This window comes from Telmatherina bonti (genome assembly GCF_933228915.1).
Source record: "Telmatherina bonti genome assembly, chromosome: 7".
NCBI lineage: Eukaryota > Metazoa > Chordata > Actinopteri > Atheriniformes > Telmatherinidae > Telmatherina > Telmatherina bonti.
This window is the reverse complement of record NC_136625.1, coordinates 21649253-21662043: the sequence shown is the minus strand read 5'-3', so window position 1 is coordinate 21662043 and position 12791 is coordinate 21649253. Positions and strand designations below refer to the sequence as shown.

The window sequence follows — 12791 nt, the reverse complement described above, 5'->3', positions numbered from 1 at the left end:
CCTTTATCAGAGTGAGGGAGGCTGTCAGAAATAGGAGGACATTAAGATTGAATAACCTTCACACGCTCGCCGGCACCTCATTATTTAAAAATCTAAAACTTTTGCAGAGCACCCAACATATATAGGTCACACTACATTCTAATGCCACATGTGCTTCTGAGTGTAGCTTCCTCAGTGTGAATGGGATTTAGGGGCCATCACATCCTCTGATCCCCGATCATTAAAGAACATCATGATCCAACAAAGGGGTTGCACGCTTGACACTTGCTAGATTGTTAACGATCATCAAGAATTTACATAGTGGGCGGGGAGTTTGTGTTCCTATGGTCGCTGTGTGCAGTTTGTCCGCCTCCAGTCCTCCAGATTCATATTAAGGACTAATTACAGTTTAATAATTTGATGCATTTGAAATGCGAAAGCAGCTCAGCAGAGGAGTTTGTTAAACGCCATTTCTCTAAAAGCTCTGAACATTACAAGCTTAAGTTTCAAGCAATGCTCCAGCTTTGTTATTTATTGCAAATAGAAAAAAAAATGCAGCACGTTTATGAAAATTTTATGATGCATGCAGAGTTATGATAACAGTAGCGCAGTTGCCAAACAATTATGGGAGGAGTAAGAACAAACAAACGTTGACAACACTGCATGAAGGTAGCAACATGTATCATCGCCGGTATACAGATAAATTCTTCTGCCATTAAAATATCAACACTGAAAAAAAAGATAGAAGAGTATGAGGAAAAATAGAAAACTGTAGCAGCTGAATAGGAAACAACATACCAAATGCTGTTTCTCTCTATCTTACTGGTTCCCTCACTGGGAGTGATAATATTGAACGGAGCGCCTTGCCATGCCATTAGTGCAGGGAAACATCAAAGGAAATGAATAATAGAGAATATGATTTTCTGAAGTGGTGGAGTGAAAGAGTCCCTTCCTGTTCCTGCTGTACTGAGCCCTGCAGTACATTGATCTGTGGGCAGCCTCAACCTCAGCCAGAGCCGGAGTCTCAGACGCCGCACCACAATGCTACACTGCTCTACACTACAGCATCTAACCAGTACTTCAGATCTCTGCAACTCTTCGCTTCACCCCAGTCCAGTTCACTTTGACAGAGTTGAAACAATATGAAAACACACACAAACACACATGTGTATGTGTATATATATATATATATATATATGTATATACATATATAAATATATATACATATATATATATATATATATACATATATAAATATATATACATATATATATATATATATATACATATATAAAATATATATACATATATATATATATATATATATATATATATATATATATATATACATATATAAATATATATACATATATATATATATATATATATATATATATATATATATATATATAAATATATATACATGTATATATATATATATATATATATATATATATATATATATATATACATGTATATATATATATATATATATATATATATATATATATATATATATATATATATACATGTATATATATATATAAATATATATACATGTATATATATATATAAATATATATACATGTATATATATATATATATATATATATATATATATATATATATATATATATATATATATATATATATATATATATATATATATATATATATATATATATATATATATATATACATATATATAGATATATATATATGTATGAAAAAAGGAAGAGTGAAAAAGCACATGTGGTTATAATTACACACACAGGCAGCACAGTGGTAAAGCCAAGCTGCAGATCTTAAGCCTGCTCCAGACTCTTTGGGTAAAAAAGCACACTGCCTCATTAAATCTCAGATATCACACTGTTCCTACTCCTCTATGCTATGCATAACAGTGTCTATCTGTTCGAGGCCCTCTTTTGTTAGTATTTCTCCTTTGCTTCTGCTACAAATCAAACATGAATGAGAAGCAGGATGCAGGGCTCGCGGTACACTTGCCGAATCACAGAAGACCGCAACTGGGGGTGTACTTATGGGGTAGATCTTGACACCCTGTCTGATTAAGCCCTTGGCTTGTCAGAAGTCAAATGCCTACTGCGGGCCTGTCCGTCAAAGTGGCAAATGCAGGAGAATTAGGTGAGCTTTCCCATTGCTTTTCAATTTGCTGTTATTTGGTCAGTGGCTTAACCATAAGTCAGAATTACTGCTGTTTTGACTAAGCGCATTGAAATGTTTTAAAAGTTTGAGATGAAGAATTGACTTGATCGGAATTGAATGGCGTCTTCAAAGTTTACTGCTTCAAACAACCTTTTTCTCAGTGACCATCCGTCAAGCCGCATCCTGAGAGGGGGTTAAAAAATAAATCAGTCAGACGAAGTCAAATGAGCAAAGTGAGAAATTAATTTGTGCGCCCTCCTGATTTCTCCACAGGCAGACATCGATCATGTGGCGGCTGTCTCCCCTCACTCTGGAGATAGAGGCGGTGGATGGACGGGGAGAGGGGAGATTCGTGTGTCTGAGGGGGTCGTTGTAATCAGGCACACTCATTAGCTCTGCTTTGGCTCTGGATGACAGGAGGTCTCAGAGGCAAGGCAGTCTCTTATGCCCAGTCCTCAATCTCATGAGCTAAGAGTTAGAGGGACGAAGGAGGCAGTTTTCCTTTGTCAGAAGCACTGACCGATACCTCTCAATCCTACTTTAATATAACATCAGTGCAGATTTATATTTGATTTCTGGGAAAAATTACAAAAAAGAGTCAAAAACTTCACAATTTAGGCAGCAAAGTATCAGATGTGTTGAGCTGCTTTGGCCTGAATATGCAAACAATATAAAAATACCTCTTTGATATGATGGCCCAGGTTTTTCAGAGATTACAAACATAAGGAGCTGAGGAAAGCAGTGATGCATACAACCCCTACGCTTTGCGCAGAAGCTCTTACAAAGCTATGGGTAAATGCCGGACTAATGTGGCAGGCGAGATGTGCCCAGGGTCCCCAGCCTGCTGGGCAAAACCATCCATATCGGGTTTAAAATAACCACACCTGAGACTTAACCTTTACCAGAGACAAATGAAATGAAAATATACAGTGTGGTGGATCAGGAGCAGGCTTCATTCATAGGGGGGCTTTCTGCTAGCCTGACCTGAATTACCGCTCTGTTCCTGGAGGGCCACTGTGAATGGCACACGCGGAGACAGGACACATTCATCTGCGTAGCTCTATTCTACATCATACAGAGGTATACAGGGAAACAAAGAGTATGAAAAAACGGCAAGAACACACAGAAACACAAGGACGGCCATGAGCACACCTGCACGCATGCACGCGCAACACACAAACAAAGAAGAAGAAGAAGCTCCACCGCTCTGCCCTTCTCTTATGAAAACACATGCAACCGTGCAGTTTACACTACGTAAACCTCAAAAACAGGAAACGCATACTTTTTCATCACTTTGGTCCCAGCAAAGATTTAACAGACACGCGCGCACACACACACACACACACACACACACAAACACACACAGACACATGATCCACTTTCCAGCCGAAAATGATGAAATATGAAATGGAGCATTACCGCTTGGAATGGCAGTCTGCCCAGGACTGTGCTGGTCTTCTGTCACATTGTCTTCTACTGCCAGAAACAGAGAAAGGGGAGAAATAGAAGGGAAGAAACAGTTAACAGTGAAAAACAAGTTAGACACATTGAGATTTCCTTCTTTTTTATTATTCACTATTGAGATTTTCTATATGGAAACTCCAAGAGATTTCAGCTGCTTTCGACAGCTCAACCTGTGGTTTGGGAATCCACACAAGCCTTTCATATGTATGAGGTTTGGCAACAAGGCAAACAGTCATCCACGTAAATAACATTTTGGACTGGGTAATGGCGGGATGAATTATGAACGTCTCCCCAGAAACATTCGCCTAACATCAACAGTGACCAAGCTACAAAAAAAAAAAAAAAAAACACCTTGAGGACTATATTTTAAAGAAGGTTGTTTTAAACAAGTTTTTAAAAGAAAATTTCGAGATTTCAGTATTAATAAAGATCGAATATTTTGTGCCTAATATCAAATAAAATATACCCTCTACATTTGCAGTGGGTGTCATAACAGCCAAAGTGGCGGCAAAGTGCTCTAACAGGGTGGGTGGCGACATCGTGACGGCTTGATCGGCACTCAGATCTGCTTATTAGGTACATGGCAGGTAAACCACTTTTGATTTTTTAGACAACAGCCTTGAAAAACATGGCTTGTGTTTGGTAAAAGGTAGGAACCTTTTACATTGGAGCTCTTTTTTTGGAACTGGTGAGACTTCCTCGTGGCATGTCAAGTACAAGTGAAATGGATTTTAACAGCGGGAAGAGAACAAAAGAGTCTCCCACCTGTTCCATGTAAAATGAGGGTCTCACTGAGGACTTCATACGCCTCTGCGTTCCACCCCTGCCGTTGAAATGCATTCTCCATTATGTCTTTTCTTTCTAGCCTTTCATTTTCCTGGGCAAAGAGGAAGGGGGGAGTCTGACAGGACCTCCCAGTAGGGGAGAATGGCAGTGACTGCCAAAGCAGAAATTGGCGCACTTTTAAAATCTCACAAAGTATTCTGTACTTTGCATAATTAAGGCTGGATCCTATGGTGGCAGAAGCCTTTTCCTCAGGGGGGAGTGTAAGTCAGTGTCAAGTGGGGGTGACAACCTCAGTGAAAAATGAAGAGGAAAGTGTTGAACTGTTTCTTATAAAGACCGTGAACGACAGAACAACTCTATTTCGCTGTAAGAGCGAGTCCAACCAATAGTGACTCGCAGAACTTGTATGAGAAGCTATTCATAATAATCCAATAAAGAAACATGAGTAGTCATTCAAACACTTATAGGATTGTCTCTGATTGGAAATATTCCCCCTTAGTAACACAAATGTCCATAGGTCAACCAGTCAATTAGCTTAATCAATTAAAAGTGATGAAATAAATGTAGCTGGACACCATGGAGGTAGAATATCTCTCACAGCCACACACACTATCAGCCAACAGAGAAACGTTGTCCTGTTAAAGGTGGCCTTAGTGACTGACGCCATGAGAGTTTAATGAGTTTCTCCGGCACTGTTGAGCGCTTTGCATCTTGGATCATTTAAATGGGCTTGGGATAGGGGGTCCTAATAAATCCCCCATGGTTCTATCAGAGATTGGTGGCGAGAGCCGGAGTTTTTGTTTTGATTACCGTCACTGTTGGTGAGATGAGGTAGTTCAGGCAGAAAATTCTATTTTACAATGCCATAAGAACTTAAACGTTACAGCAGTTTGAGATGATTTGTCACCATGGTGAACTTATTAAAAGTTTTGTCATTTAAAGTAAACAGCTTCCATCAGTGTAAATGATTTTCTCATTTGCACCTGTCTGCTTGATAATTAATAGCTGGGCAGAAGCAATCACGGAGAGCTGGCTGTCAGTTAAAGGCAAACTTAAGATATTTTACTCTAACCGGACATTTGATCACCAGTCACACCAGAACAAATATAACTGGCTAAGTCATTTTAATTAACATATTCTAGAGCTTGTGATCACCTCATAATGACTTCAGCCAAATAGAGCTCAGTCCACACTGCTGTAAATGCATCACTGCTATCAGTTAATTAATGTTTGACAAGGTACAGTGTATCAGTCAGGCGGTGACGAACTGTAATCACGCTGCTAGGTTTTGTTGATACAACACTGAACACACACGGGACCATTTGAGCATGGCTTCTTTGATTCTTAAAATGCAGAGCAGGAAAAAAAAAACAAAAAAAAAACATAATCCCACAACAAGTGGCACAGAAATAAAGGCCGCTAATTAACACGCCGGCCACACACAGAAAAACGAACGAGGAATAGCTGTCATTGTATCGCAAATGACGACTCAGACTATGTTGCAGGAGAGAGAAAAACACACAGAAAAAAAGAAGCACCGGACAGAATGGAATTTGCATCCACAGACCGTGAGAGTGTTGCAAAAAACTATTGATTTAACAGACACATATAGGCAAAAAGTGACAAACACACAGCAGCTTGGACGTTCTCCTAATCCATCAAATAAAATCCTGCTGTGTAAGAGAACGCTTAAGAGTGTGTATGTGCAAGCAAAGATGTGTGAATACTGTACATGTTTTGAGCTTCTGCGTGAGAATTGCCACATACTTGTGTGTGTGTGTGTGTGTGTGTGTGTGTGTGTGTGTGTGTGTGTGTGTGTGTGGAATTGCTTGTGTGTATGGGTATCTTGCAGACATTAAAAAACCCTGAGTGTGTTCTTGGATATGCGTGACTCATCTGCTTGGTTACAGCCAGCTTGGACGATACAGTGCCGAACACAATGGCTGTGTAATCCGCCCTGACTGACCGGGAAGGAGACGCTCGCCACAGGGACTACAACTCAATTTAGCTCAGGTCAAGAGGTCAACCCTCCTCAATTAGGGATGGGAAGGGAGGGAGGAGGACACACACTGCACATGAATAAGTTTTTTAATGAGCATTATTTGAACTGGTGATTGGTGTCATAAATAATTTGCAATAGAGGAGCATGTTAATCATGTTGCATAATATTTGTAATCCTTCATGTATTATTGCTGCATTTTAAACAAATTATATCCCCCCAAAAAAGTGAACTGTCCTTGTGGCAATTTAAGCATGTAATCAGTTGATAATTTCATTTAGCAATTTTGTTTTCCTTTTTCTTTTTTATTTGCAAATTTAGATTTTGGTAAATATTAACGCTGCTCATGCGAGCATCCGAGACAGTTGCAAAGAAACCGAGCAATGTATCAGTTCAGATGCAGCACTGGTGGAAATCAGTCACTGTGTCTGTATCAGAAGTCTGTCTCCATGTGGCAGACAATCCATGACAACAAGAGAGACACATGCCACGGAATAAGGAGAGATATCGGCCAGCTCCCGCGACACCCAGTCCAACACACTGAGCCGCATGTCAAGAGCACTGACAGCCATGCTAATGGGATTTTTCCATGGCTTCGTCATAATTTCCTTAATAATAATTCTTAACCATATTTTTGTGTCACGTTAGGAAAGTGTTAATGGGTGTTATGCTACAGATAGTTAATTGTGAACGGACTTGAAGATACTGCAGCTTCATATAAGCTGAAGATGATACAACTGTTAACAGACATTACAGCAGAGGAGGACAAAAAGAGTAAAATACTGCGTGTTTAGGCATTTAAATTGGAAAAAAAAATCTTCCATAACTCCACTTGTTATTTTTCTTGCTTTGTTTAATTATTATTTTAAGAAAGAGTCAAATAATTTTCTGAGTAATTTCTTCCTAAAATACTGAAATTTAAGGCTGCTATTCCACTCTGACACAGAGGCCTTAACATATACTTGAAAGGGGAGTGGCCAGTCATCGAACACATGGCTGACCTGCTTTTTACCAAAAAGGAAAAAAATAAAAGAAATAAATTCAAATATAAAGAACGTGGCAGAAAAAATACCTAACTTTTTTTTTTTTTTTTTTTTTTAATTTAATTAAATTTAAATGGCAGCTCTGATCACAGTTTAGTGGCATCATGATAAATGTTTATGTCTGGACGAGCTTAAATCAAAACATTCTATTCCATCGATTCAGTTTCAATTCAAACTTTTATGTGACATTTATGTTAAGCTTAAAATGACGTTTCTTTTCATAAATAACGGAGGAAAACACTCTAGAGCTCACTCATGTGACGACAAATTCCTGCTCCTCAAAAGCATGAAATATTAAAGGTGTACATGACACAGCCCTGATCTCAGGACTGTCGCTATACTTACAGTAAATGGCGCAGAAAATATATTTATATATGCAAATGACAGACCTGAAAACTTCCTCAGTGCTGGGACTTTAGAGTGTCATTTGTACTCCAAATGAAAATATCAACTCAGCCTCACATTATTCAGGAAGCAGTGAGGACAGGCAACGTGGCAGTCACTGTGCAGGGTTTGGAGTGAGATCCTCTCTCCTCGCTGCTCACCACTGACTGAGGCAGTGTGCTGACCCAAAGCCACTGCGCATCAAAACAAAATTACAATGTGCCTACAGTTGAGAAATGCAGAAGACTCAGGATTGAGTAAATGTCAGTGGCTGGGGTGAAGTGTTTGCATATAAGCGAATGATGTATGGTCTCGTCCTGTGCCATTTATTCCCCCAAGCAATAACGTAGCCGGATCTGTCTCTCAGACTTAATTGAAACGGGACTTGTAATGTTGCCCTTTTCCTCGATGGGACCAAAAACATAACCTCTGACTCCCACAAGCAGCCAATACTGAGAAAGTGGGTGTGTGTTGGGGTACACAAGGGAAAAAGAAGTGCCAACTGTCACGACATTATTTTTTTCATCTCTTCTACATACACGCCACGTCCATAGTATCCATACAAGTCCCTCAAATGCACCACATGATGCCAATTTTTAACCTGCCTTGCTGTACCATTAACACCTCTGTTTACTTTCACCCTATGCAGAACAAAGTGTTCTTTCTTGGCTAAAAAAAAAAAAAAAAAAAAAAAAAAAAAAAGGACTGTCCATACTGACCACTGCTGCAAGACAACATCCCATAAAAGTGAAACCTGACCTCTGAAACCCAACAACCGCACAGACACAAGCTCACACATGTCTAAATTGAAAACCAAATATACAGACAAGGAAAATATACAGTAAAGCAATACGGGGAGACAAAATTAGAAATTCTGTTTTAGTTTTCAGAAGGAACTTTTTTTTTTTTTTTTTTTTAAAGAAAAAAAGTCCACATGTCAGACGACCATTCACAGCTCCTGGCGTTATTAATTAAAGGAGGAGTGTCAAGCAACTATTTCCAAAAAAACAAACAAACAAAAAAGGCAGAAAGAAAGAACAACAAAAGACGAGTAAAGTTATTATGGACATCTGTAAGAGTGCATCTCTGTCCCCAAAGGAAAGAGACAGACAAAGAACAATAAATAACATCTGCCTGGCCCTGCTTGGGTTTGATCCAAAACAGAGAAATATCTCTGACGTATTTGCATTTCTGCTCTGCTCAAGCAGTCGGGATGAAGACATTAAAGTCAGGATGTTCTGTGCGCCTTATTTTCTTATTTAAATTTCTGTGACAGTTTTTTTTTTTTAAATGACACTGTCATCACTCTGACTTCATTTGCATACTGATCTGCTCACTCTGCACCCCATTTTATTGAACACATAGACGTACAAAAATTCTTAACAGATGTTCTTCCACATGCACACATACTCACACACACTTGTAGCATGTAAGCACGATGGCAGGAGACAATCATATTTAAGTGATATGTCTTTTGAGAATAGCAAATGTCACACCACCTAACAAACAAACAAAACAGGGTGAAAAGAAAGAAAAGGAAAAGAAAAAAAACAAAAAACAGTCAATCCCAATCTGGTTTGAGAAAACAGGAAATCTATGTATAGAGCTGTTTACTGTGAATAGAGCTGTTCAGGTCTGGAAACAGAATGTGACAATTTTAAGATGTGCATGCACTCACACCCCCCCCCCCCCCCCCTCTCTCCTGGGTATTGATTTAAAATGGTGGCTGCATGAATGTACTACCGCAGACCATGTAATCTTCCTTTGAGATGAAGACTTCCGAGAAGGAAAGGGGAGAGAGAAGGGGGTCCACAGACCACAAGCTGGGAATGTGAAATTGTGGACAATTATTTGCTGAGCAAAATACAATGCCTGCCAGATGAACTGGAGCTCAACCTCCAGAACCCAGCAGCTCTTCCACTAACATGCTCCTCAGAAAAAAAAAAAGTAATGTGTGAATATGTGCGTGCGTGTTGCTCTCTCTTTCTGTCTCTATTTCACGCTCCCTCCCCCTTTCTCACACTCTCACACACATACACACTCACTTACAAATGGTAGATCAAATTACCACCAATGCAAGTGTTTAAAAGAGAGGGGTAGATGAAGAAAAAAAAAGAATTTAACAATAAATCTGTGTTTTATATGATGGAATATAATTAATCATATCCAAACATATATATTTTAAAAATCTTAAAATTTACTTGATGTCAAGTTTGGCGCAATCTAAGGAGCGCATCCAGATGTTTTCAACTTTCTGTGGCTTCTCTAACATTTAGCCCATTTCTGATTTCTCCCGTTACGTTCACGCGTGGAAACACACACACACACGCACACACATATACACATACACTCACCTCAGCCCTCCCTTTCCGCAACACATAAAATGTTTCCACCTTAAGTCTCTCAGACTGAAAGGGGGGAGGTCACGTGACTCTGCGCCCCATTCCATCAGACGGCTCAAGTTCCGACCAGGAGCGTCTTTAATACATCCAGATGTTTGCCAGCGTCGCCGCTGCGCTGTTGCTCCCCACATTTCCCCATGCCCTGCCCCATGCACTTTAACTATCCACATAACACCATCAGAACTGAAGCCGATCAGATTTGCAACGCAAAAGTGCGTTTTTGCAGCCGTTTGCATGCGCAACATAACCAGGAAGAACACTTCCAAATGCGTAAAGATCCAAGAGAAGCCAGTTACATTTAATGCGCCTTCACATCATGCTCGCTGTCACCTTCCCTTTAAAAAGGCAAATGTTCTGAGAGCCAGCAGACATGTAGGCTTATCACTTACCTTTCAGTGATCTTGGTTTAGCTTGCTTGCGGCGCGACATCCTACAGAAAACGCTGAAGTTGCTCAGTTTCTGCCTGATAATTCGTACAGGACGGTAAAGTCTAAAGGTATGGTCTCTCTAAATTGCCCTGACCAAAATCGCGGCTGCCTTTTTACCATTACAGAAAGATGCAACTTAGCCCCTGGCCGCGCGCTCTGGACACGAGTTTGCTGTTATTTTGTGATGAGTAGGTGGATGTTACAAAATCCAATTAGCCCGATCGGTACAGGCGACTGTGTTTTAGTTGAGCTGCCTATCGGGGAAAAGTGTGAGAATCTAGTAATCCCGTCATGCGCGTCCATTCTCCGGGAAAACACACGCGCGTGTCTGCATGATGTTCGCTTAGAGATAAAAGCGCAATAATTGCCTTTCGCTTCTCATGTCAAATGCATCCGCGTGAGAAAGACATCAGCAAAACGCCTCCTGTGAGAGTGCAAAAATGCAACAAAACCGAGGAAAAAAAAGGTAGAAAAATGAAAATTACACTTTTCACTTCATATCCACCTAACAGCATTAAAACTGTTGTAGACTCTTCCTTTTCTCACTGCAGTCAGCTAATCATGAATTAGGTTCGGTATCTGATCTAAGTCTACGTCTAAATTGCTCTTAAAAGAGGATGAAGAAGCAGAGAGAAGATGGAAGCTCCCTCCTCATCACAAACCTGCAAGGTCTTGGACTGCGCTGTCGCTCCGGTAGTCCACATAATAATGGAAAATGGAAGCAAGGCCCCCAAAGCCATCAGGATGGCTCCAGAGGGGGCCCCTACCCCGCAGGGACTCGCTCTGTACGTAATCACTGAGGAAATCATTGTCAGCCTGCCTGCACTCACACACAGACAGAGAGGCATGATTAAAATCCTAGGGATCATGGCAAGATGCGGATTGCTGGATCTGCTGGTCCCCGGATCCGGAGTCGAACTCTAAACCCAGAGTCGGCTTGCTCACCCTGGCGTCTCCTCTGCCTCAGCTCGCCGACGGCCACTCTCCGTGTACGGCAGACGGACTGGTCCCCCTTCTGGTAGAAATGGTTAAGCAGAAAGACATTTTTCTGTGTTGCTGTCGACATACATGTGTCTGACATGTAAGGCACGAGCGGAGGGTTTATTTAGATGGATTTTGTTTAGTTCATATGAATTTGATTTTTTTTTTTTTTAATTATTTGTTTACTTGAATGTCTTTAGAAAGTAGTGAATTGTTGTCATATAAAAACAATGTAAGGTTAGATGAAAAACAAGTTTTATATTATTACATAAATTCGTGATTATTCTTATTTTTACCCTTTTTATAGAATTTAATCATTTTATTGAATGGACATAAAATCCAAACTATGGGTTTAAATTATCCTCCTTTTTTCCTTCTTTCTTTTTTTCTCTTTTTTTTCTTTCTTTCTTTCTTTCTTTCTTTCTTTCTTTCTTTCTTTCTTTCTGTCTGAGTACGTCCTCAGTACCAGTGATGTCCAGGCCCCATGCTACCCCTGCTATGTGAAAATGAGATCCAGAGAGGAGTCCTGCAGTGGGCTTCTCACTCTGCTCTCTTCCCCTCTGCAGGCTGGAGGTAGCCTCTGCCAGAGGGCCCATCTAAAAATCACAGGCACATAACAGCTTTTTCCTCTTTCAGTGCATTTCTTTCTGGACTGAGTCACAGTGCCAAACGCAAGAGGAAAAAGCGAGGTTTTGGCTTACAGACCTACAGGGAAGGAGAGAAACAGTCGATAGGGCAACTCCCAGATACATATGCTGTAGGAGAAAGAAAATTAACAGCAACCTTTGATAGCCTTTACTCTGGCCAAATCAAATTTGGGAAAGAAAATTCACTATGAAAGTTAATTATAACTGCAAAAGTTAATGATGTGAATGTTTAATAAGGCCACTCCTTTTCTATAGGATATCTTCACATTGCTTTTTTGGGCTCGTAGTGAGGCCATATTTTGTTAAGAAATCAGCTTGAATACAGAAATGTAAAAGCAATAAATTTAGAGCCCCAGGAGAGAAGATGTTACCATTAACTTAGAGTAATTGTTGCAGTATTATTTGAAAAAAAAACAAAAAAACTTGTTTATCTATTTTATTGACAATCAGATCTGTGATAAGATTTACGTTTTGTAAATTAAAACCATAAAAGCTGATGTCAAGGCTTTTGTTCT

The 12791-nt window shown here is 39.8% G+C and overlaps 1 protein-coding gene across 4 annotated transcripts in view; it reads right to left on the bottom strand.

The window, feature by feature from the left end:
• Window positions 1-11411, bottom strand: part of LOC306758752 (zinc finger protein 521-like) — an 89800-nt gene extending 78389 nt beyond the window's left edge. For 2 of the 4 annotated variants that reach the window (XM_079244132.1, XM_079244133.1), the window contains exons 1-2: window positions 10610-10681; window positions 3562-3618 (exon numbers count right to left, since the gene is read on the bottom strand). In XM_079244132.1, the coding sequence (XP_079100258.1) occupies window positions 3562-3618; window positions 10610-10649 (97 nt within the window). In that variant the 5' untranslated portion in view covers window positions 10650-10681. Of the gene's footprint in view, window positions 1-3561; window positions 3619-10609; window positions 10682-11310 lie in introns of those variants that run through there. The other 2 variants (XM_079244135.1, XM_079244136.1) reach the window with 2 other exon arrangements.
• Window positions 11412-12791: the final 1380 nt, after the last annotated feature.